General features: G+C 41.5%; 1 protein-coding gene across 2 annotated transcripts; it reads right to left on the bottom strand.

Annotated features, from left to right (window-relative positions):
- On the bottom strand, positions 1-27,224 carry ABCG8 (ATP binding cassette subfamily G member 8). Of its 2 annotated transcripts, XM_054023266.1 has the most exons (14): positions 27,025-27,224; positions 25,608-25,718; positions 24,622-24,778; positions 22,301-22,539; positions 21,761-21,893; positions 18,565-18,834; positions 15,406-15,571; positions 15,212-15,304; positions 13,558-13,757; positions 13,344-13,420; positions 10,426-10,693; positions 9,148-9,275; positions 8,044-8,184; positions 1-2,827 (listed from the first exon to the last, which is right to left on the bottom strand). In XM_054023266.1, the coding sequence occupies exons 1-13, from the start codon at positions 27,094-27,096 to the stop codon at positions 8,047-8,049; spliced, it is 2,052 nt and encodes a 683-aa protein (XP_053879241.1). In that variant the 5' UTR covers positions 27,097-27,224; the 3' UTR covers positions 1-2,827; positions 8,044-8,046. The 2 variants fall into 2 exon arrangements, with proteins under 2 accessions (XP_053879241.1, XP_053879240.1); XM_054023265.1 differs by lacking the exon at positions 1-2,827 and having other exon boundaries at positions 5,475-8,184.
- Positions 27,225-27,272: the final 48 nt, after the last annotated feature.

Consider the following 27,272-nt stretch of genomic DNA (forward strand, 5'->3'; position numbering starts at 1 on the left):
CTCAAATATATTATTGAGAATGCACATACTCTGAAAAACTAGCCAATTTAGCCTAAAATAAATAGGGTTACCCTTAGTATCTGTGGTATTGCCTTACGATTCACGATGTGTACTATGGAAAATACCTTGAATACCTCAAATACCGAGATTAGCTTAACTTTAAATCTTCAGCTATCTAAAGTAATTATCAATTTTTTAAAAATAGCACAATGGATACAGTGAAAACTCACAATATGATTAGAAATGTCTGCACACTGCCCACTCCCTTATGAGCTGTACATCTGCAAGCTTTACTTACACGAGGTTTTTTCTTTCCTTTGTGATTTTATTGACCTAGCCTATACTGCAAATATTAAAATGTTCATAGCAAGATCACTAGTAATATTTCATGTTACACCTGATTAATTGTTACATTCCATTGTCAAAAATTAACAGCTTTAGTTTAATAGTCAAATATACATTAAGTTATTAGATGAATAAACATTAACTGGAGTTGTTCCTTTCCCTATATTTTTTTAATGACAATCATAGTCTTTGTGTCTATATTATAAATACTTCAGGGAGCACAGTATCTCATGCCTGGAAATACAATGTCTGCATTTGTATGTCTTTCTAGCAGACACCAATAACATGGTAAATTTGTCTACATTCAGCAAATGAAAACAAGGTTGAAAAACTGAGTTGTACTACTAGCTGCAGGGGGCATAAAAATTATGGTAATTTATAGCTTTACTATTGTTAGTCATGCACATTAATGTTTTCAGTGGTAATTTATCATGCTTCTGGCACTGAACATATTACAAAACAGCAATAATGCACTCTTATAATATGGAAGCATTGATGAATTCCCTATGAAATGCACAAAGCTAAATATTCATATCCTTTTATTTTATTCTATTTTCTAAAAGGACAAGTGTAAGCCATGTACATCCAAAACGTTTGACAGTGTTGAGACCTATTTTAATCATAAATGTGCTGTTCTCAATAAAGATAATACTTAGTCAAACTATCACAGCAAATGATTACAAGAAGGGGACGCTTTGTTCATTCTGAAGGCAGGGGAGCGGTTATAATATTCTGTGATTCAAAAGGCCACTGTCATTTTGCTCAGAATAAAACAAATGGTGTGAAATGTTGGCTTTTTTAATCATTCCAAGTCGCCTCAAATTCCCCTGCAGAGCTCAATCGGAGGCCTAGACTTGGGCCGGTATGGCTAGGAATTTAAGAAGTGTATTGCTTTTAGTATTTTATTAATTATATTAATTTATTATATTAAACATACATTATAAGAGAAACAATATGATTTTAATAAGCTCTTTTCTTTTCTCAGCAGTGATCTGATTCCCTTGTGGTGATAACTACCATGCTTTTGCCCTCATGAATTATCCTCTCCTGAATCTGATTATTGTCTTATGTAACAGACGAGCAATCATATCGCTCTTAATTAGAACAGCAAATGCCCCGTGTTTCAAAGTTTCTTGTTTGTGAACTGCCTGTTACCTCTGTCTCTAGCCTGGTTGTCATGCTATTGGGCCTTAGAAGGCATTCCAAACAGCTGCTTACATTTTACATCTGTCTATGGACTAGCTGATAACACAGTTAATGAAATGATTGCTTATTTTTAAGAGTACAGTATATTACTAAAAGTGGCTACTTTTAAGCTACAAAAAGGAAACCTTAAGTGATTATTTTCAGGGTGGTAGCAGTGTTAGTCTGTATCAGCAAAAAGAACGAGGAGTACTTGTGGCACTACACATGCTCCTCATTCTTGTTAAGTGATCATGGTTTTAATGGCTCTCGCTTTCTCTAGGTCATTGGTTTTGGCACCATGGCTTGCATTGCTAGCTGGAAGATCCAACTTTAGACTAGGACACACTACATGATCTAGTCTCACCTCTGCTATATCACAGACCATTACTTGTGGACACCAGACCGGGATGCAGTATTCCAGCATCAGTCTTACCAGAGCTTTGTATAGAGCTAAAATCATGTCCCAACTCCTCCTCACTGCTCTCTTGTTTGTATAATCCATGCTGAGGCCGAACTGGTCACACAAAGGTGATATATTTTTGCTTCAGCACTCTCCCAGATGAAGCATGGAATACTATTGATTTTAGCGCAAACTATAAATAGCTTAGAAAACATTTCCCCCCCCCAAAACACAGTATAATATATGGAGATATACCTATCTCCTAGAACTGGAAGGGACCTTGAAAGGTCATTGAATCCAGCCCCTGCCTTCACTAGCAGGACCAAGTACTGATTTTGCCCCGGATCCCTAAGCGGCCCCCTCAAGGATTGAACTCACAACCCTGGGTTTAGCAGGCCAGGACAATGCTCAAACCACTGAGCCATCCCTCCCCCCCAAGTATAGTGGAGATAAAATTGTGGAGAGCAAAAGTAGTGACTTGAGGAATGCTACAGACCATGTCCCAAAATGGCTGGCATGTAATGAGCATCCTGGATATTGCTGTCAGGCATTGGCCAGCCAAGGTAGCAACTGTCTTATCAGAAAATGCTAGCACAGACATTAGAAAAGAGCGTAGCAAATAATTCATAGCAGGTAATTTGTTCAGTTAATTTAGCCTGTATCTATTTGTGAACTGCCATGGCTTTACAATTTTCGTGATTAAGTCTTCATCTGTGGATTGTTCATAAGCAAGTCATTGAGAGTCTTCTCTGCCTTAAAATTTGAGCTCTCTTGGTCATGTGGCATTGTTTCTGTTTCCTCACTGGACGAGTATAACCCTTAGAGTCAGATTTCCGGTTTCTATTCTTATGTTGATTCCCTGAACATTCCTGCCAGTAAACTCATTCACAAGAAAATCTGTGGAAAGTGAAAGCACAAATGAGGCACAAAGCACGCTGAAGTGAATTAACTCTTATTCAGGCAAATATTCATGGAAAAATATTTAAGGTGCAAATCATGATGGTAGGAATGGCTTTGGTGAGATGAGATAAAAGCAGCTAAAGGTGCATAGGAGTATGTGTGTGCTGGGGAAATCTTATATGCATATACATAGATACGTTTTTGGTAAAAATTTATTAAAGTTCAGTTTCTTGTCAGAAGGAGGAACAGAAAACTGAAATGTGCTATGAACATGCAAGTCAAATAACTTCAAGCTGAGCTGCAGCCCAAAGTAAATATGTAAGAGTTGTATTTATTGGTGAAATCCACAAAAATAAATAGCTTTGCTTTGTCGGCAACTACCTTTAAGACTATATTATGAAATATGGAGTCAAACTGCAATTTGAAAGAATCATACACAAACTATTAAGATGTAATAGAAATTTATGTGCATGCATGAAAGAAAAATACTTTTTTAAAGCTAGTTAGGCCTGGAAAGGGTTATGGGATTTAAAAAAAAAACACCTCATCCCACTGCTTAAATGAATAGCTACCAATGCTGTATGAACTGTTTATCTTTGGCTTTCAGGTAAAAAAAACAAAAATACAGCATGTCACAGCCGCATATGTTTTATTGTTTCTTGTCTACTGCAGTCTAAAGGAATCACTATGGCTGAAGCCTGAAAGGTTTGTGATCTCCAGTACAAGTGGCCTGATGAGCACCTTTAATTTTCTTTCTATAGTGCACTGCATAAAGACTGCCATCTGCAAGAAACTATTTGTTTCTTAATAAACTGAGAAATTGCTGGTTTTTAAAAAAAAATTTTTTTACTGAGTTAGCACCATTAATATTTAAGCATTTTTCACAATGCATAAATATGGCATGGCATTTATTACAGACATTTATTAAAGTGACTGTCACCTTGAAATCAAATGAGTTAGAAGTAGTTTGAGGAACCGTCTCTGCCCCAAGTCTGAAAATTGCTGAAAATCACACTTTCCTATTTTTAAAAAATGTTTGTCTTCCCCCTTTGCTATGTGAAAGATCCACAAAAACAGGGAAAACTGACTATACACAAAATGCTGTCAAATACACACAGTAAACAAGAAAAAATATTCTTTCTTTCTTTCAGTGATAGTGATCTTAGATGGTGCTTATAACAACACAGGAAAATTTCATAGAAGATATTTTTAAGTGTCACTTTAACAAAGCTTTCTTGCTTCTAGGCTTTGATATCTATTTTGTTTATAGTCAGTTATTGGTGCTCCATGTATTTTATGCCATACTTCTTGAGACTCTCTCATGCTGAGTTGTGCCTGAAATAGTGTGGTCTAAACTGAAAAATGAAAGCAGTTTGCAATTAGCTCATCCACTGGCCAATTCCAGTGTCTGCAAAATATCTCACTGGGAGCTCGGCAGCCACTTACATGTTATGTCATTTCAAACACTGTCAGTGATATGGAGATATTCAAAGCATGCATTTAACAAGTGGGTGCTTTAATCAGGAAATACAAATTAATAAAAGGTGCTCTGGAACCAGAGTTATGAGTGTTGTGAAAGAACCAGAATAGATTGGAGGGTGAGGGGAAGATAAGCAAGCAAATCCCTTTGGAATAATAGCAATGTCCAATGTCTAGGTGCTGAAGTAAAAGCTGCCTTCACAAGTTTCAAAGCCGTGAATGAATTAAGAAAAGCCATTGTAGTCCAATATAGTGTATTACAAATTGGATCACAGCACTTGCACAGATGAAGATGCACATTCTCTGCTTATCCTGGATAGTTACTTGATGCAGTGGGAGATTTCATAGTAGACAGTCCTACATTTAGAAATGCAGCTTGAGCATAATCTGCTCCCAGATTCACAGGCTGGATTTGACTCTGATATTCTACCCTACACATGTACGTGTATAACGCCCACTCAGGTCAGTGGAAATTTTGCTTATTGATCATTCTTGTAATTAAATTAGGAGGTACCTGAACACTATGGTGAGGAGGGCTATAGAAGGAATTCTGTGCGTAGAAGAACAACAGACTATCCGCTCTGAAATCCATTGCATGGACGTTGCCCTTGATCTACCTAAGCCAAATGTAATTTAGAAATTTATTCCCTCAGTTAATTTATAGTGAGTTTAATGCCATATAGAGCAGGATGCAAGCTAATGTAAACGTGTATTCACTACCCCATGCAATGAAAGCCACCCTGGGTCCCATTATCCTTCGTATAAAACCTGCTGAATGGTGGTGAAAGATGGAATCTGCAGGAGGTTTCCCAATTGCTCATTAAAGCTAGTGGGGAAGTGAATGTTTGCCTCCCCTCTTCCTGCACTGTACAGGCCACAAGAGACACCCACAAACCCTGTGGATCCTGAGGGGCCAATGAAGGATGTCTGTAATAGAGGCTTTATGCCCCCACCAGATCCCTGCATAGAGGGGGCCTATAAGAAAAATAATTCTTTCTAGCGCTGTATTATCTTTCCACTTTGATCTCCGTAGGGCCAGGCTGTATGTCATCCACCCACCTTTTCCCCTGGCCTGCCCTTTCCCCTCTTCTCTGCACAGATTCAGGGGGTGGGATTGCTAGCAATGAAAGTTAAGTGCTGTCAGTCCAAGACTACTTTTTTTTTGGGGGGGGGGGGGAATGCTGTAGTCTATAACAATAGTCACAGACTAGTTCCCCCTTTTAGTATCTCCAGGCATTAAGGTCTCATTTCTGGAGGGAACAAAATTTGATCATATGTAATCCACTAATGTCATGGCAGTATATAGAATGTGAGCCTTTTGAATGTAAACATACACGCTGGCTACCTCCTGTGATAGCTCTCTTCCAACATTCCATAAGGCAGCTGTTCCTAGGCTCACAATTCGAGTCCCATTATGTATACATCTACCCTTGTCATAACACTACCTCTAAAACCCTCACACCGCTTGGTCCCCATACATACTGTTAGGAGGGTGGAATTTAAAATGAAAAAGACTGTTTAAATAATGTCAACAGCCTGCCTAATTTCACAAAAGGAAGGAAATTCAAAGTTAAGGCTCTGGGTATATTCTTCTCTAGATGCCTGAGGATTTTTGTTCATGACAATATGCCCCTAAAATTCAGAGCTGTCCCTTATTGTCTTTAATTTCTCCCATTGTCTCTCTCCTTTTTTTTATTAAACATCAAAGTGAATTCACAACAGAGAGTCAGCCTAGAATTTAATCCTCTAAATACCTTGGAAATAGAGGTTTAGAATAGAAGTACCAATATACACCCTTAAAATTTCAATGTAATATAAAAGAGATTCTAATCACAACAGATCATTACCAAGAAGAGTAAACCACTTTAAAAAAATTAAGTGTCTTAAATATAATAAAAAGGAATAATTAAGAATCAAACAGGAAGCTGCCATACAGACAATTTAATGATGCTGAGTAGGACTGAAAGAACTGGCTTTGCCATTAGAAAGCCGTGGAAATCTGATGTTTTCTATATGGCACTGGGGTAAGTTCTGGTCATGTTTTTCAAGAGCAAAGGTAACTGCAGAAACAATAGTGGGGGAAGGGGCCTGTTTGTTTTTTTTAACAAGAAAACTAAAAAAAAAAAATGGTAGAACTCACCAAAAAAGAACCTTGACATGTTCTGGATTCCTACTGCTGTCTAATGGTGAATCTGGTTCATTCAGTCCTGCTTTGTCCAGGAGTTACAGTGCAACCCCCAGTGACAGCCCCATTCATTGAACGGAACTAATGAAACAGTGTCTGGTATTTTTTTAAATTATTTTTTGAGATTTCTCTTTTTGTTAAAGAAAAATCTATGTACATAATGTCCAAGGCATTATAACTAATTAAACTATGTTTTCCATTAACTGAAGTATTACAATTATTGACATTGGAATAGGAGATTTATTTTGTTTTTACATAAACATACAGATATTTAGAAATGCATCCAAATAATGTACTGTTTTTTCAACAAGTTAGGTATGTAAAAACTAATTTATACATGCAATTAGTATGTCTGCACAGGCAAAAGATGTAATGTCACATGGAAACTGCTAATTGCAGCCACTGGTTACACCATGTCTAATCTGTGTGAGCAGTTGTGGTAGTTGCATACCTTGTATGCATTAAACGTAAGCATGTAACTAGATGCACAACTGCAGGCATTCTTTGAATGCACTATCAACCCGTTTAAAAAAAAATCAGGCCTGGTGTATTCAGCACCAAGAATGTGAGGATACAGAGTTAGTAAACTGCTAGCATACTGACTGTTTGTATGCGGGATGATGTTCATTGTTTTTTTATAATGACATTTTATTAATATTGTCAAATATAGACTATGGCAGTATAATACATAGTGACATGTTGATTTGTAACAAGGAATCATCCATACAGTCAACAAAAGTGCATCAACAACATGCAAATAAAATACAAATGCAGAATCTCTGAAACATTTAACAATTGTTCTGAGTTATTTTTAACTCTCTGGATTGGATCATTACCTTCTGCCTACATAAAATTCTTCAGTAGCTTCAATGAAATCATACGCTTCATCTCCTGTCCTAAATTGCTTTGTTACAAAGTTACCATTCTCGGTCTGCTCTCTTGCACTGAGTGAAGTGATTTACATATAGTGTATACACTGGTTTCTTTGTGGGTGAGAGATGTTGGAAAATGTAAATCATTATTTTCATTATACTGTTACTCTGAGTCTCCAAATCAAGTACATGGTCAATATTCATTCAGAATCTATAGACCAGATCCTCAGCTGGTGTAAATTGGTGTAAGTGCTTTTAAGTCAAGGGAGCTACACCGCTTTACACCAGCTGAGGATCTGGCCCATATTCTTGAACTAAAACGTAGATGTGAGTCACATGCATCTTTTCACCTATATAATGATGACGTCAAAAGGAAAAAATGTTGAAGGCACAATTTACTAGTTTAGTTTTTTTACCACTTATAGTACAGTCAAAGCTTCTGAAGCTGGCTTTCAACTATCTGTATTCTGCTGCCATCCAGTGGTTTACATAAAACAATGTGATCTTAAAAGAATGATTTTTATGGTACATCTTTGCTGTAGAGTATTAATAAAACATATGAACATTGTGAAGTGTAAAAGGTGGGATCCCTTTTGTGGTGAGGGAGTGGGCAGGTGTTTTACAAGAGTCACAATAACCAACCACCCAGTAGTGCTAATATTTTCCTTCATTTTTACCTGTTACCAATCTTGATTTGATTTCTGCTTGATGAACTTCAGAGATAAATAGTATAAAAGCATGAAACCAGTACCAATACCAATGATGATGAGGTAGCTTGCATAGAGAGGGTACGAGTCCAGATTCATAGCTTTAATTACCTGTAAGCACAGACACCACAAAATAGTAATTAAAATGGATGTGCAAAGTGGCACATCTCCTTGGTTTTGCTCCTCTTCCTTCCTTGCCCCTGGTGGCTTTTGTGTTCTTATTTTCAATTACAGCAAGATCAGCTTTGTCACGTCTCTCAATAAGTGTATTGTTAGGAGGAACACAGTTCTATTTCTAAACATTGTTTTCCAATAAATATGTAGCTGAGGTTTGTGAAGGGAATTATTGCTTTATTTGCTCTTTAAAAATGTATTTCATCTTTTCCCCTCCCCACATAACAAGGCACCATGTAAATATTCTGACACAAATCTGCCACTGCATGATCTGTCTCAAGCAGAGGCTGCCATTTGTGCTATATGATATGGTGTCTTCAGTATATGAACACACATCCACTGGAAGACCAAAGTGACACCACCAGACTTGTTCCATTTAGTATCTACAGTAACAGGCACTCCAAAAATGAAATGCCAAGACATTCAATCACTACACCAGTGGGTCTCCATGTTATTTTTGCGGCAACTGGCACCCGTCCTTTTGTACTGCTTCAAGCAGGCTTTGAAGGTTTCCTAGTACAGGGGGAAAACATATCTCAATCTCTTTCCCTCCCTCCTGTGTGCTGGGATGGGACTAATTTAATATGGCTCTGTCAAACTCTGGCCACTTCGTTTCCCACTCTGCCTATGTGGGGGCTCAAATAGCGAGTTGACAGGGAAAGGGAGCAGTCCTATTATCCCACCAAACTTTGGTGATGCCGCAGCTCAGGCTTACGCCAAAGTTCAAACAGCAGCCACTATGGCTCCAATTTAGCAAAGGTAATGAGCATTAGCACGCCCTGACAGTGCTTTGCTGAATCAAGGCATATATCATTTAGTCAACTACAATAATAAATGCCTTAGTACCTGTTCCTCAAATTATTCATCAAATATAAAAATCTCTCTGGGAGACTGACTTACAAGTTTCCCTGGAATTTGATAGGTAACATTTCCAACAGTCATTTGGTATGTGAGTTCAGTGAACTGAATTTGCATCAGGCTTTCGTAACTCCATCTGACAAAAGATAGTTTAGAAATCCAACGTGGGACTGGAAAAGATGGTAGGAGGGGGAGAGAAAGAAAGGGAGGAATCTGTCTTAATATAAACACACAAAATGAGCCTATTATATCTAACGCTGCCATGTCTACATAAGTTATATGAACCAAATCCTCGTATCAGCTAAGTTGTTGATTAGTTTGTCCACACAAATTAAATATGCATAGAAATTTGGTACCCAAAACTGGATGAAGAAGAGGAGGCAAAAAAAAGGACTGTAGCTCTTCTGGAAGGCTTTTTGCACATCCCCAGTTACGATAAGGTGTTTTGATTTGTTAGTTTGTTTTTATTTTATATATTTTACAGAGCCACTTTGTTCCAGTAATAAAATATAAAAGGACAGACTCAGGTCAAATTTGACTAACATTTTAAGTTTTGTTTTAAAAACAACCAGTAATTTTTGAAAATATTCCAATAAAGCTTTATTTAAATTGCACTCTAACAGAATGCTTATTATGTAGTCTTTGGAACTCTGTCCTTGTGCTTTGAGTACCTGATGTTGACTAGAAACTGACCATAAATAGTACAACTGAGACATCATTGTACAAGTCGAGCTAAAATTAAATAAGCATTATTAGTAAAAATGTTGATTTTTTTAAAACTATTTTTCATTTAAGTACCGTATCCTAAATATTTGTTTCCTTTAAATATTTAACTTGACAGTTCAAATAGCAAAGCAACTCATATTCTGTTGCTATTTGTTACATGACAGTGCTAAATTTGTGTTAAAGGCTTTCTAAATGACACTTATCATGTTGCCTTGAGTGTAATTTTGAACTTATCAATGAGACTGGTTTTGTACTCATCTTTGAATTATTTCTATATTTACAAACGCTGGAACAGAACAAAAATGTACAGTACATATAATACATTCTTAAATACTGCTTTTTATCCATAGATCTCAAAATATAGTAGATGATATTCCCATCTTATAGATGGATGGGAAAACTGAGGCACATAGTGATGAACTGACTTGTCCAACACCACCCTATAAGCTAACAAAAGTGTTGAGATTAGAACCCATGTTACCTGAGTTCCTGTCCAGTATTCTATCCACTAGGCCATAATGCCTCAAAAAAATTGCCTCTGATTTACAAAAGCTGTAAGTAGTTGTCAGTTATAACTTCATTTGTCAGTCTTACCTAGCCACAGGTTTTCTAAGCTTACCACGAAACCGCCACTCATGAAGAATGTTGTGAAAAGGGCGTTGCTAAAGAAGGCTGACAGCTGCAGTGTTGGGAACAGTGCTGCGAACCATAGTGCCATTGCGCGGGCACAGAAAATCACAAGCCAGACTGCCAGGAAGTTAAGAAGGAAATGTTCTGGTTCAGGACTGAGATTTGCCAGCCAGTAGATCGGAACGCCATAAATTATTACAAAAGCACAGTGTTCTGGGAGCTCCCCCAAAATCTGTTGAGGAAAAAAAGCACTGAAAATTATGGAACTTTCTCATATTAATATATTTATTTTTAAAAAAATATTTGCAGGAAATCACCTATTAAAATGCAATCGCCTTCTTCAGTGTTGTCATTGACACACTAAAAAAAAAAAAAACAGAAAAAGGAGGATCCTAGCTCATTTTCCTTCCATTTCTAGTTGTGACATTTTCTATAACTAAAACCTAAATTGATAGGCTTCTTGTTAAGGATTATATGTCTTGTTTTGTTACAGTTTGTCAGTTTCTGGGAATCTAAGACATTTTCCATAAAAGCTCATAAACTTGATGGCAATAATGCCACTGAGTCTCTGCAAATGTATTTTAGTCCAAATTCTGTTGAATCTTTAAGATGAGTATACTTCAAGTCATCCACTATGAAGTCCCTTCCTCATTTTTGCCTACTGTTGAAGCAGCACATTCTGCTGTTAATCCAGGTGTTCTCAAACTTCATTGCACCACAACCCCTTTCTGACAACAAAAATTACTACACGATCCCAGGAGGGGGGACCAAAACCTGAGCCTGCCTGAGTCCTGCCCCCCTCGTGGGGGGCCAAAGCCCAAGGGCTTCAGCCCCAGGCAGAGGGCCTGTAACCTGAGTCCCAGGGCTGAAGCCCTCGGGCTTGGGCTTCAGCTTCAGCCCCAGGCCCCAACAAGTCTAAGCCAGCCCTGGCGACCCATTTTGGTGTCCCAACCCACCCTGTGAAAACCACTGAGTTAATCCATTGGAAAACAAAAACATTAGAAAAAAGAACAGCAGTACTTGTGGCACCTTAGAGACTAACAAATTTATACAAGTACTCCTGTTCTTTTTGCGGATACAGACTAACATGGCTGCTACTCAAAAACATTAGAGTTTTAATAAATAAGTAGTAAAAGGCATATGTAGTGGTGTAATCACTTCACCCATGGGAGATAAGTAGGAGTGTACTTGAAGGTCACTTAATAGTATACGTCTACTGCTATGGTTCATAAAAAATTGATATAATTTCATTGTGAAAACTGTGTTGTCAATATGAACTACAAAGAATATTTTCCCCCAGAACCATCACAAGGGTTTTAAAGCGTGTGTGGGAATGGAAACCGAAATTACAGATGCTGTGGTGGGCAGAGCTGTCCTAAAGGAAGGGATTAGCCTCAGCTCTGGCAATAACAAGGCATATTTTTAAAAGTATCTTTGTAATGTTTTTTTCTGAAACAATTGTGCTCCATACATTTAATATGGTGGTTTTCTCCAATCACTGTTAGGTTAAATAAAATTTGGCCCTCAAAGGTGAAAGATGAAATTGCCACATTCTATGTCACTTTCTTATGCTACTACTTCTCATCACTTTGATTTAGAAGTGTGTCTGATGGTTGCATGTACATCTAACATGGCCACCTTGTGTCAGACTGCAGCATTTACAAAGATTCTTCTGTAACACGGGTCTCTTCATGTTACTAAACTCACAACAACACTTCAATAATGAGATATGCAGAAAAAAAGGTATGTAAAACTATCCAAAACAACACCTTTCCTTTTCAGAATGCCCAAGGTTGGCACCAAGTTGTGCTTCAAAACCAGCTACAGGTTTGTTATTTTAGAGACACGTTTTTTAAAAAAACCACTGTGGGAGCCAAAACGATGGATAGAAGCTCTTGAGGAAAAAAATAATAATACACTTCAGCGGTATAGCCTCCTGATTTGTAGGCATAGATGTTTACATCTGGAAATCTTATAAATGCCATTTGTGTTCAGAAGTGACTAACAGCAAAAGTGGGTCACAAATAATTGCAACCACAAATTTATGCCACGGTGAGGCCCCTTGCTGAACACCATGTCAAAGATGCATTGTGAAAACAACCATCCAATCTGATTTCTAACCACTCTCTCTAAATTATACACTTGAGACATTGGACTTAGCCTCCTTGTGCCCCAACACCTCAACCAGGGACAACCTGAAATGAAAGTGATGGTACTTGCCCTTCAGTGATGTCTGTTTCCTATGAAACAACTATTGCCCATTGAAAACAAACAGCTCTACCTTGATTGCCTAAATGGTAATGCTGACCTTGTTCTCTCACCAGTTAGCATAGAGGACAATGATAAGCTACAGTCCCCTTTAGTCAAAGGCCCACTTTTACCATTTCTCTACTCTTGGGCCGTGCCAGTGAATGGTGGAAGATTACACCTGCGCCTCCAACAACACAAAAGGGCTCATTTTCCTTAAAGGGGGCAAGTGTGACAGCCCCTGCAGCCTGACAGCTCATTGGTGAGACAGCAGAGAATAACTCCCCTAGTCTGATCTGACCTAAGGCGTTTCCATCTCCTGCCCTACCCCAGCCAGTGAGACTTACAAATCCCCTTGTCCCAGCAGTCTAAGAGAAGCCAGTGAAAGGATCCTCTTGGACTTTGACTACTTTCTGACCTAGGGCCAGGCTCGTGGTTTATGGAGACAGATGCTTTAAGAACGTTGTGAGGCTTAATTAATTAGTTAATAAATGTTTGGGAAGCAGGATGACAGCTTTAGATGACAGGCATGATAAGTGCGAAGTATGAACAAAATTTCATCACCCACACACAAGGCTTTTACTTTTCATGTTAAAACCAGATATACACTTTTCTTGACAGCTGAAACCAATTACCTTAGCAAAGAAGTAGGGAGTAACAGAATACATCCCATCTTCTAAATCATGATAAAGCATAGCTCTTTCTGAATGACCTACAGTATAAAACAGAAACAGACAGGTATATTCCATGCTAGAACTGCCCATAGTCAATACATTTTTCATTATCCATTTAAGTATTATTTTGTTTGATTGTCTTAAAGCATTATCATTAAAACTGACAGACACTTACATTTTGAAACAACATCCAGAAGCACTGTGAAGGGGATTAGTGCACCTATCATAAACAACAGTGCTATTGTGTCCTGAATAGATAACTTGCTTTTCTCATGACCATAGTATAAGAATCCAATTAATAATGACATTAGAACGGCCTCAGATCCATGGATTAATAAAGTTGAAAGATCTCTGAAGTTACTGGAGATTTGACGACTAAGAAAAACAACAACACTGACCGTAAGATACTATAATAGCTAATAATTCCCATTAAGCTACATTTAGATACTTTGGCCTGATTCTCTTATCATTGACACATATGGAACCACATTGACTTCAGATGGGATGGGAATTTGGCCTTTTAGACAGGAACATGTATAGTACAAATCAAAACTATTGTTAACAAATCTCTGGCCAGCTAGCACTTCATGGTTGTCATCATTCTAGCTAGCATGGTCATTGGGAAATTCATGGTAGAAGTGGGGATAGAAATCAGATCCTCAAGCTCCAAAATATAGATCCAATCACTTGAGCTAAAGCAGAATCCCTGTTTAAGGATAAATGACACTGTTAAATAATTCTGGCACAATCCAGCACAGGGGTGGGCAAACTATGCCCCGCGGACTGAATCCGGCCCATGATCCATTTTAAGCCAGCCCGTGAGCTGCACCACACAGCTTGGCCCCGCTCTAGCCAGGGCGCAGGATTGGGGCAGCACCACGCGGCTCGGCCCTACTCCAGCCGGGGCACAGGGTCAGGGGCCGCAAAACGCGGCTCCCGGAAGCTACTCCAGCTTCTATGCGCTCCAATGGGAGATGCAGGGGTAGTGCCTGTGGATGGAGCAGCATGCAGAACCGCCCGGCCGCACCTCTGCATAGGTGATGGAGAAGGGACATACCACTGCTTCCGGGAGCTGCTTGGGGTAAGCGCTGCTCGGAGCCTGCACCCTCTGAGCTTCCCACTCCCCAACCCCTGCCCCAGCCCTGATCCCCCTCCCACCCTCCAAACCCCTTGGTCCCAGCTCAGAGCACCCTCCTACACCCCAAACTCCTCATCCCCAGCCGCACCCCAGAGACCACACACCCCTCCCGCACCCCAACCCCAATTTTGTGCACATTCATGGCCCACCATACACTTTCTATTCTCCGATGTGGCCCTCAGGCCAAAAAGTTTGCCCACACCTGATCCAGCAGATAGTAGTGGTACTCCAGACACATTAAGCCAGTTAATTACAATTTTTTGAGTAATTGTGAAAGTACTAGTGAACGTCACAGCTAACCACAGCAGTCACTACCAGTAACAATCATGCTAAAATAAGGATAAACAAATCTCATGCCTCATGATATCTTAGTCAAAAGGAGTTGATGAAATTTCTTGAATCCCCTTGCCTGGGGGAGCATGGTGCAATGGGCTAGGTTTAGCGAGGGGAAAGGTGTGACTGCCTTTCTCTGAAGAACGAAGTAAGAGTGGCAGGATATGGGATGGACGTAGGGTCAGATCTGGTATAACAATTTCTATATTCCAGTGTGACACAAACTCATCACCAGCTTTCTCCAGACTTTCAGTCAATGTTCAATTTGCCCTTCATGCTTCTCTCTTAACATTCATTTCCATTGCACTTTTAAATTTTATTCCTGCAAGACATCAGTTTCTTTTAAAAATAAGATTACCTTAGTAATACAGTAAACTGCTTTAAGCCACCTGGTAACTGATCAGTTGAATGGGCATGCATGTTAATCACCTCTTCTGGAGTGAAAAGGGAACTGTTCAAAAGCAAAGAGAGAAAATGGGTATAGAACAATTTCAGCAACTGTTTCAGATCAAGCATATCAAGTTCTTTTTATAAATAACATAATTATTTTACCTTTGTTCACTGTGAACAGTCGTCACATAGGCTCCTTCATTAGCTTTCCATAAGAAGTCATCAAAATCTTTGACCTTCTCCCAGAACAAGGTGGCAAGTGAACTTGCCCTTTTCTGACTTTCCATCTCCTTCTCTTTGCTCCGTTTATCAATGCTGGTCAAATCAACTGCAAGACATTATCTGATATGGGTCTACGTACCTAAGAGATGATAATTTACTCATATTTGTATTGCTAATAATAAATTTCATCTTCAATAGAACCTACCAAATTATAGCACATATGTGTGATATGATGCGACAGTGGTCACTCTTAAAGTTTGTCAATTGCTCTACATAACTCAATACCATTACTTCAGTATTTGCAGTGTGTTCCCTAAATTTTCTCTAGCCACCATTCAAATCCTGAATTAATGTTATCTAATTGCTGAAGGAAAAAGTGGAGGCTTTTCAGGTTGACCACTCCAACACTATATTTTACTATTACGGTATAAATACATTTTTCTCTCTAGTTTGGGAATGCAGTCTAGTGGCTAGAGGGCTTAGTCTGCCCTTGCATGCCCCATTTGTCACATACAGGGGCTCTGAGTGTCCCCTACAGCTCCCTCCCCCTCTACCACTGTGCCCTCTTCTTCCCCATCCCAAGGGCTCTGTGTGCCTCCCTTCCTCCTGTATAAAGGGCCCCCATTCTCTCCTCCCCCAGGATTCTGTGTGTGCTCCTTTTCTCCCATGCCCTCCTATACTCCCCTTCCCCTCAACCATTCTCATTTATTTATTTACCTGGCTGGGAGCTAAGTCATTCAGGGTGTCAACATTTTAAACTGAGATGGGGAGATACTGTAATGTTGGAATATGTTATTGGCTGCTATCAACAGATTTTTTGCTCTATAGACAATTACAGGGGTGGTTGAAGGGGACAAGTCTGCTAACCAGATATTGGGGCTCTGTGAGTCCCCATTTCCTCCTTCCAGTTTTCCAATTTTCACCCAAATCAATAGGGTTCTGTTGATCGATACCTAGAACATTTTGCTAAAATTTTGGAATTGATCAGATGCAGCGTTCAAAAGTTATCACTTCCAAACGCCCAAACAACCATAGTTCAACAATCAAATTGTGTACAGAGGCATATAAGCTTGGCCAGCTATGGTTTACAGAATGATAAATCACACTGCATAGACAGATGATCAAGGCTCAGTGCAAGGAGCGGCTAAGCTGCTAATTTGACCATGATTGCTCCATTAGTCCATAGGCACAGTCTAAACAGATTATTCCATGAATGAAGACACAATACATTACATGTCCCCCCCTCTCACTTTAGGATGTGATCAGCTAATTTAGAGTCTTCAGATTTGAGACAAGTAGCACAAAATATCTCCAGTGCTCCCCGTATACAGGCCAGAATGAAAGACAAGTTTTTGAAAATCTCAACTAATAAACACTATTTTTTTCTCCGCTATAGTACCATTTTCCCGCAAGTAGAAGGGCTGGAATCCTTCAGACAATCCATTTGCCCATACCCTTTAACCCTGAAGGATCAGAAATCTGGAGAATTTAAGCAAATATACAAACCCTTATTTGCATATTAATGAATATGTAAACCATTATTTAAATAATTGGCAGTAAATATCCTGGTGTAAGGCTAATAAGGTCATCGCATGGAGTGAGTTGCTGGAATAGAGGAATTGTTATGCTCCTGACTGGCTCTGGCAACTCCCTGGTTGGTGGCCAGGTAAGTCTGGCTACTCCTTGTCCTGGACTAGGTGGAGGGTTCTAATTGGTCTTCCAGCTAGGGTTCCAATTTTGGTTGGACGTATTCCTGGAGATTTCATTAAATGACATAATCTTTAATTAAAGTTTCATCTTCAATTCCTGGAGACTCCAGGACAATCCTGGAGGGTTGGCAACCCTACTTCCAGCCCCGCTACCGACCCTGAGCTGGGGAATCTGCCTGCTACCAGCTGGAGAATACTTTGGGTGCCCAACTAGGGAGGCTGCCCCAGGCTGGTGGGAGGGGCATTCTGGCTGCTGCTGTTTGGCTGCTACTCACAGGCCCTTGTGGCCAAGGAGAGAGGACTAGAGACCTGCCCAGTGACACTCTACCATAGCTCTGCATGTGTGGACACCAGTGTGTTTGGAGGGCTACGCTCAAGGTAGTGTCTCTGTGGTCAGCATCCTGAAGGACACTAACCATAGAGATCTTGCCTAGAGAAGGCCAAATGACAGGGAGACTTCCCAGAGTGCCTCTGAGGCAGTCTCCCCAGGTGGAGGTGCTGTACACCCTGGGCGCGGCCCTGGGAGGGGAAAGCCTCACTGTGCTCCAAGCCCAGGCCTCCACCAGTGACTACCGCTTTCCTGCCCTGAGTGCTGGAGCTGGCTCCCTGAACACAACTCCAGACACACCCAGAGGGGTGACCCTGCAGCAAGGTGGTCTGTGTCCGCTGGGTCCCAGCCCACTGGGGACCACAGGATTGAGCATCTGCCTTAGAGTCCTGCAGGGTAAGATCGTCCCTGAGCTGCACATAGCCCTCTGAGCCACTGGGGCATGGGCCAGGCACAGCCAGGAGTAACACCTCCAAGATACTGGCAATTCCACGGAGGAACCTGGGACAGTGACCAGATTTCTTTGCCAAGAGGAACAAAGTACCAGCTGTTTGGGTTCCCCCTCCTTCCCCACTTCTCCAGTATCCCACAACAGGGAAAACAGGAAACTCCTATAGCCACCATAATGCTCCCCCACCCAGGAAGTGGTGAAGTTACTTACCTTAGGAAACCAGTTTCCTGCCCTAGAAACCAGAAGGTAAAGAGATCTCTGCAGAAGAGCAACTGATTGGCTCCCTTATTTTGTACTAGGTGCAGAAAGCTCCAGAGCATGTGGGACTAACCGTGTGTGAAACAAAGCAAGTGCAAACAGTAGCCATACTTCGCAGGGGTGGATGGATTGTCACATACACAGTTACTTAAGGTTGGTTTTGCCATACGATTCCACTTATTTTTAAACTGTTACTCTAACAAAGAGTAACAAAAGCTCTGATACAACATTGGTTTATAAGTCACCTATCGGACAAATGGAATTCAATAAAAATCAGTGCATTACATAAGCTTATGAAAATAAATGATTTCATGCACCCAATTTTTATTTGTTTAATCACATTTGATACTAACCATAGAAATCTGCAGGATTGCTGTATTTTGGGCAGGGATAGCCTATTTCTGTGAAATATTGGACCATGTCCCGGGCTGTTCCAGAATAGATGGTAGTTCCAGAGGTCAGCAGAAGAACTAAATCAAAGAGTTGGAAGATATCTGATCGGGGCTGGTGAACTGAAAGAAGAACTAATCTGTTTCCTCTGGCAAGCCTGGATAGTGTTATCACAAGGTTGTGTGCGGTAAAACTGTCTAGTCCAGATGTGGGTTCATCAAGTATCAGTATTCCTGTCAAAGAGAAAAGTCGATGATGGGAAGCAGGGCCGGCTTTAGGACGATACCCCTGATTCCCCCGATTTGGGCCCCGCGCCTAAGAGGGCCCTGCACCCTAAAGAAGAGTGCCTAACTTAGGCGCCTTTTTAATTTTTTTACTCATCCGGTGGCGGTCCGGGTCTTCGGCGGCACTTCAGCAGCGGGTCCTTCACTCGCTCCGGGTCTTCGGCGGCATTTCAGCGGTGGGTCCTTTAGTGCCGTGGAAGACCTGGAGCGAGTGAAGGAGCTGCCACCGAAGTGCCGCCGAAGGCCCGGACCGCCCCCGGGTATTCGAATCGGGTCCCGCACTTCCTAAAGCCGGACCTGATGGGAAGCATTGTTTGATTTTGTGTTGCATGTGAAATGGCACCAGTACATAAAATCTTATTGATACATTTTTAAAGATTTTTTTCAAAGCAGCAAGATCAAATATTATTTAACAAGGAGAAAATTCCCTTCCCTAAAGTTCTTTCTCCACATTACCAAATCATTTCCTGTAGTCCCAATCCTGCTCCCACAGAAATTAATAAGAATTGGCATTGACTTTCAAAGGGAGTAGATTCAGGCCCTATATTTTAATTTCCAGTGTTTTTCTCTTAACTTCCAGCTTTATATAATAGATACAAGACTGTAACAGTAGTCAGTTCTGTATCTTTCCATGTACAGTAACTCCTCACTTAAAGTCGTCCCGATTGACGTTGTTTCGTTGTTATGTCGCTGATCAATTAGAGAACATGCTCGTTTAAAGTTGCCCAATGCTCCCTTATAACGTAGTTTGGCAGCTGCCTGCTTTGTCCACTGCTTGTGGAAAGAGCAGCCCATTGCAGCTAGCTGGTGGGGGCTTGGAACCAGCGTGGACCGGCAGGCCCCCTATCAGCTCCCTGTTCCCCTAAGTTCCCTGTGGGGCAGTCACCCACCAGGCTAGCAATTGCAGGGCAGTTCAGCTGTCCCTCCCCCCACTGCCATGTGCTGCTCCTGCCCTCTGCCTTGGAGCTCCTCCCAGGAGCCTCCTGCTTGCTGTGCTGGGAGGGGGAAAAAAGGGGCCAATGTCAGGGTGTCCCCCTCCCCCCTGCTCCTGCACCCTGCTTACCCCATCTCCATAGAGCAGGGGAGGACACGACACAACACAGCTCAGGATGGAGGGAGCTTGCTGGTAGCAGCTGCTGTCTCAACTTCCTTGTCTACTTAAAAAGGCAATGTACTTAGAGTGCAGTCAGCATACTTAAAGGGGCAATGCACATCTCTCTCTCTCTCCCACATACAGGGTGTGTGGCTCTGTCTGCCATGCTGTCTCCCCTCCCTCCATTTGTGCTGCCTTGTAGAGTGTGAAGTTACATTAACAACAATGTGTTAACCCTTGAGGGCTCAGCCAAGTGCTAGTTCATCATTTAGCAGCAAGGCATTCCCCGGGAAATATCCCACCCTCTTCCACCCTTTGACTCCACCCCCTCAACCAAGCTTCACAATCATCATTGCTGTGTACAGTATTAAAATGTTTAAAACTTATACTGTTCATATATATATAATATAGTCTTTTGTCTGGTGAAAAAAAATTCCCTGGAACCCAACCCTCCCCCCCCAGTCTACATTAATTCTTACGGGGAAATTGGATTTACTTAACATCGTTTTGCTTAAAGTTGCATTTTTCAGGAACACAACTACAAGGTTAAGTGAGGAGTTACATGAGATGTTGATTCAGTGTGGTTAGAGTTTAGTGCAATACTTCCACTCATATTCTGTGTTCAGACTACTTGCATCATTCAGCTGAAAAGAGTCAACCAGGGTGTGTAAACTCCTCAAAACCAGAAAGATAAAGTTATCAAAAATAAATAAATAAAATAGGAGCATGAAAGTGATGAGAGGAGAAATAAGTTCTACATTAATATTTTCTATCTGAAGGTTTCTTTGCAATTGGTTGTTAAAAACTCAAGTGGGATAATGTCAAACGTTTTGAGACCTAGTATTATTCACTATTTATATTGAGGCCCCAAGTATCAAGTGCTGTACAGGCACACACAAAACCATGGGCCTAGATCCTAGAAGATATTTAGGCATGTAGCTCTCACCTAAATCCCACTGAGGATCTGGACCATGGCTCCTACCCTGAAGAGCTTATTATGAGTAAATATAGAGTTTGAAGTGCTAAAAAGGAGAAATGTGTATTTAATTTATCTTTTCCTGGAAACAGAAAGTGTTTTGCATCAATACATATGTCTTTTCCTGAGCAGCACTTACTGAAAAACATTTTTTTGCCTTCCCTGTAATTGTGGAAAAAATAGCCTTATCTACACTGGGAATTTTCAGACCCATGTTTCCTAAAGAAGGCAAGTATACTAATAGAAACTACAATGTAGACATGGATTAGGCTTTATTACCACCATGTTGGCAGGTGAGAACAGGGGTAAAAACAGCTGAGCCTGCCTGAGTTTTCACTGCATGGGGCTCACCCTGTTGGTAATTTACAAATCTGAAAAATCCTAGTGTAGCCACAGGCACTGAGATTATCATCTAGTACCCTGATCCTACAGATTGTTACTAACATAATCTTTACTCTCACAAGTAGCCCAACTGAAATCAACAGGACTAAGAGTGTGCATAAGAGTTTGAAAGACTGGGCACATAACACTGGAAAAGTGATTACAAGATATAGGGTCTGATTCTGATTCCACTGAAGTTAACAGAAATTCTTATGGTGACTTAAATGGGAGAAGATTAGGTCGATAAACTGCATAATAAAGCCATTAATGTCCAAGTAAATAATCTTCCCTGCTTGTATTTAAAATGTAAACAGGTACAATTGCTGCAGCCAGTGGAAAAAAAAAATATTTCCCTTACTAATGTAACCTCCCCTCCCCCCGTCTGGTTTTGTGGTTTAATTAAGATGGATGACTTTATTGCTCACCAGGGTTCCATAGCAGCTGCACTCCAATGCTTACTCTTCGCCTTTCGCCCCCCGACACACCTCGGATGTATTCATTCCCTACTCTTGTGTTTGCACACTGTCGTAACCGCAGTTCTGCAATAACATTTTCCACCTGGAGGGTCCGGGATAAAGCAAGGGTTATTTGTTTAACCATTAAGTACAACGCACGGGGCACATCCAAAATTAGGTTTGGCTTTAATCGTCATTCAAATATTACTGTGCTATCTGATCAATAGCCAGCTTAAAAGAAACCTTGACTTTCTTTCAGCAATTCATTTCTCATTTTAGCTCCCCTAAAGCTTTCCCTAAATTGCCATTTGGAACAATGGTCGCCTTCTATCTGGGAGCAAAAAAAATTAAAACCTATTTATAAGCAAAAACGGACAAATCAAGCGTTAGACTTTACAACTTACATAACAAATGCCCAGTTCAATGTAACTGTTCTTACCCCAAACATACTTGGGTAATTACGTCAAATACATTTTTGACAACTTATTTTTTTTCAGCAGCTTTAATTACCCTTTTTTCCCTTTGTGAGTCTGAAAAAGTCTTCGGGAGACGCAGTTTTGCAACAAATAATAATGTTTCTTTGACTGTTAGGTTGGGTAGTAGTCGATCATCCTGCCGCACATGTGCAATGCATTTCTTAACAAGCTGGTGAGTACTGGGTTTTCCATTGATTAAGATTTGGCCAGATTTAATTTTTCCACCATGATCTCGACAGGTTATCACATCAAGTAAGGATGTTTTTCCACAGGCTAGAAAAATCATAATTTAAAAAGTTAAAAATCTCTCTGGGTCAAATTCCAGAGCTGTTCCATTTGGTCACAAAAATGAGGCAAAAGTTTTTGCCACATTCATGTGCCTCCATATTCACCCCCATCCTAAGCCTCTCTGTAGCTTATTTCAGAGGCATGTTCTTATGCAAACCAACCAGACAGAATTTGCCCCTGTGTTTTTAAAACGAGCATATTACATCTGTGTTGCAAACATTTTCTGAAACAGGCAATGTGCATTTGAAACCAATTGGAGGATCTAAGCCCCAGGGTTTTTAGGTGGTGCAGTGAGCACCAATAAGTAGGAGAGCTGAGTTCAGGGTTTGACTGTTTGTTTTGAGCCAAAGGTTTAGGACATCTCTAAAAGTTATAATTTGAGCTCGTATAGGGTTACCATTCGTCCGGATTTACCCGGACATGTCCTCCTTTTTGTGCTAAAAATAGCGTCCGGGGGGAATTTGTAAATCACTCAAAATGTCCGGGATTTCCCCCCTCCCCGGCAGAGCAGAGCGAGCAGCTGGGAGGGCTGCAGGAAAGTCATGGGCTGGACTCCGGAGCAGCTGTAGAGGAGCTCCTCCTCCTCCCCCCCCTCCCTCCCTCCCTCCCTGCATTCTGAGCCAGCAGCTCCTCCTCCCCTGCAGCCCAGTGTCCCGGTCCGGCAGCACTGTGCAGGGCCAGGGACCGGGTTGTGTGTTGTGCTGGGGAGCGCAGCCACGTGTCCGGCTCTGCACAGAGCCCAACACCCTGTTCTGAGCAGCAGGGTAAGGGGGCCAGGGGGCAGGAGAAGGGGCAGGGAGGTTCTGGAGGGGGCAGTCAAGAAACGGGGGGGGTCGGGAGTTCAGGGGGGGGCTTTTGGGGGGAGTGGAGAAAGTTTTGGGCAGTCAGGGTACAGGTAGGGGGTAGGGTCCTGGGGGGCAGTTGGGGGGGGTCTTAGGAGGAGGCAGTTAGGGGACAAGGAACAGGGAGTCTTAGGTAGGGGGTGGGGTTCTGGAGGGCAGTTAGGAGCAGGGGTCCCAGGAGGGGGCAGTCAGGGGACAAGGAGCGGGGGGGTGGGGGGCTGGGAGTTCTGGGGGGGAGCTGTCAGGGGGCAGGAGTGGGGAGAGGGATCGGAGCAGTCAGGGGACAGGGAGCAGAGGGGTTTAGATGGGTTGGGAGTTCTGGGGGGGGGCTGTCAGGGGGTGGGGAGTGGTTGGATGGGGCGTGGGAGTCCCAGGGGTCTGTCTGGGGGTGGGGGTGTGGATAAGGGTTGGGGCAGTCAGGGGACAAGAGGCAGGGAGGCTTAGATGGGGGTGGAGTCCTGGGGGGCAGTTAGGGGCAGGGGTCCCAGGAGGGGGCAGTTAGGGGACAAGGAACGGGGGGAGGGTTGGGGGGTCTGGGGGGCGGGAAGTGGGAGGGGCAGGGGCGGGGCTAGGGCGGGGCTCCTCCCGTCCTCTTTTTTGCTTGCTGAAATATGGTAACCCTAGCTCGTAGGCTAGAGCAGTGGTTCTCAACCAGGGGTATGCTTTCTGACCCAGACAACCCCAGGAAGCAGGTAAATTACAGAGGAAATTCCGCTGGCCTCTGCAATGAGACAGGCTGTGGACACAAGGTGGTAGAACTGCCACCGCACACTCTTGGCGCTGGCTGAGGTCAGGACAGCTGTGTATTCTGGTCAGAGCTGTTGATCGCTCACTTTTGGAGGTGGGTCAGCCAGTGCAAGGCCCCTTCACTCCCAGCAGTTCAGGGACTACAGGCACCTTGCATTGTTCCAGGCAGACCCAGGAAATCTGGCCCATAAAATCAATTGATGGAAAAAACATCCTTTAAGAAACTGTGTGGCAAGCAAATGTACAAATCATAACAAAAATTCTTTTCACAACAAAATCTAACTGTCTTCTGCTGGGGGCCCACCTTATATTTTTTATGAGCATACTGCAGCGATGTATAACATATATTTCTAGGGAGTGTTTCTCTGTTGGATAGTTATATATCCTTTGGCATTCAAGGGCTTCAATAGTACTGTTGTCATCTATTGTACATTTTATTGTAAAGGCTTGGTCAATGCAGTAAAGCTTTCAATCCTACCAGAGCTTCCTATAATAGCTAGCATCTGTCCGCTTTGAACTTTAAAGTTCAGATTCTGGATTGCTGGCACATGGGAATCTGGGCCTTTGTTCCACATCCAAGGCATTTTCAGCTCTGCTAGGTTCTCATACCAGGGAATCTGAGATGCCATGTTAGCCTAATATAAATAAATAGAAAAAAAAGCCCTCCATTCAGAAAGTCAATACTGTAGCAATAAATACTTCAAAAGTTAAGATATATACAAAACTGAAAATGCATGAAAATAGCTGCAACCAACCTCGTGCAAATGCTCTAAATTATGTTTTAGCTAATTCCATTTGCCCTATATGCATTGTTTCCATATATTCTTTCTTATCATTGATTGATTGCCAAACTGGTTGATTACCAAATATCTGTCTGTCTCTCTAAAATAAAAGGTACTGTGTATTTGTCTGTTTGAAAATGCAAATACTGCCCTGCCCTTTACCAAATTATACACAAAGCATTAAGCCTTTGCAAGCTGAATTTCTTCTTGTTAAATTAATGGGCATGATTTGTGGGGTCTCCGGCAGCTACTTTGCAGCTCTCTGTCCAGCCTAGGGTATGTTCCTGAGAGAAAGGAGACATAACTTTTCACCCTGGTGATGCCAGCTGCCAGAGTAGCCCCTTGGATTTTGGTCATTTAAGCATAACTTCAAGCTGCCCTGAGCCTGCCCCAAATCAGGAGAATACTGGTGGCTGTCCCACCCCTTAGTGGTGTGAAGTATATCTCAGCTGCAACTGAGGATCTTTCTAGACCACTATTTAAAATGCAGCCAAGGACCCGATCCTGTATTCACTGTGCACCCAAAACGTCCATGGCTTCAGTGATGTTTGTGTGTATAACAACTGTAAGATAGGGTCCCAGTTGCTATATGTAATTTAACTCCACATTACTTTTTACAGTGTCTAAATGTTACGAGAAGGAAATTGTTGTATACATTAGCAAGATAAAGTAGAACTTGTACCTGGTAGTTGAGCTCTCTGACTTCTAGGACATTTGATTTGCCACTGTATGTAAAATACAGACTGTTATCCTCTTCAGAGCAAAAAATACTATCTCTGAATCTCCTGATTGCCTATAGGAATTATTAAAAGATTAATTACAACTCACTTCTTTCTCTAAACAGCATTTAAAAAACGAGAGGCAGCAAGGGAAATGCTTTCAATGTGTAATAATAGTACAACTGATTTAGTTACTGCAGCACAAAATATAAATAGTTGAAATGAGTTACCTCTGTCTAGTACCTGGAAAATTACTCTGCAGAGGTGTGTGAAAAACTCAAAGGAATACGTGGTGGGTTTTTTGTTCATTTGTTTGCTTGCTTGTTTGTTTTTTGTCTGGACTTAAACACGTCCACTTTCAAAACAAAAATGGACCCAATTTCATTCAGCTTTGGTCCTATTTCTGAGCAAAAATGCACAAGTTTTGAAATTTTGATTTTTAGCTTCTCCTTACATAGTTAAGCAGGCCCTGTTTAGCCCAGGCAGTCTTCAGCCTTAAGTGGGGAGAGCCTGCATGCCTGAAGTTCCTACTTCTAACTCCCTGTTCTCTTTTTCCTTTGAGCCACGGGCCCAGCTTTCATCAGTCTTTATTCCTGATTTCCCCCTCGCCCCCCAAGACTATCCTCTCCACGTCCCTTTATTTGCCATGATCTGGACAGACAGGTTTATTCCTCTCCAGTCTATCCCTGTTGTAAGCCAGACATTGGTTGGAAGTGAAGCTTCAAAGGAATCCACACGTATATTGTCTTTGGCATATGTTGATCGGGCTTATCTAAAGTAACTGTCTGCACTTCCTGCATACAGCCAAATTACAGCTCAGGTCTGACTTGACCCTTTGAGTCCAGGTAGATAGCAGTGAAAAACTGAGCAGATAAACCCAGGCACCTACTATTCATAGAAATAATACAGAAACCTCCCACAATTGCTGAAACAATTTCAAACATAACAGAAAAGTACATTAAAGTCACTTTTTATATAGTAACACTCCCCAGCAAATGCATTTAGTTAATTTTAGTATGTATATGGCCCCTAACACTATCTGAGTGCCTTTTGCATGTTAATGCATTTATCCTCCCAGCACTCCTTTGTGCAGTGTGCAAGTTCTATTATCCCTTCTTTACAGACAGGAGGACTAAAGCACAAGTTTATACAGGAAGTCTGTGGCAAAACCTAGAAGAGAACCCAGATTTCATGTGTCCCAATCAAGCGCCTTGACCACCAGCCCATGTTGCTTCTCTAAGGGCTATATATTGCCTTCATTCCACATTCACATGCAGATGAAGGACACTATATGTCAAATCCAATTTGCTGTTTAATACATCTAGTGCTAAATGCTGTCTGAAAGGGTCTCCCCTTCAGTTCTGTATGAACTCCACTCACCGACAAATCCAGATCGGTATCCTGGCTCCCAATGGCATGCTCCAGTGGGACTTTTTCAGTCATTTCTTTCATATTTGGGATGGAGCTTTCTCTCCGTATTGCCACTTTCTTTTCTGTTTTTAAATACTGTGCTTACTGTGGAAATCCTTCTCCTCTTGGTTTTGAGCTTGACCCCCTTCTAAGCCCCCTACAGAAATATAGCCGGTGTTTCTCCTGACACTCTGGGTCTCTCTGGTCTACGTGTCTCT

The sequence above is a fragment of the Malaclemys terrapin genome, chromosome 3 (assembly GCF_027887155.1).
Source record: "Malaclemys terrapin pileata isolate rMalTer1 chromosome 3, rMalTer1.hap1, whole genome shotgun sequence".
NCBI classification, from domain to species: domain Eukaryota; kingdom Metazoa; phylum Chordata; order Testudines; family Emydidae; genus Malaclemys; species Malaclemys terrapin.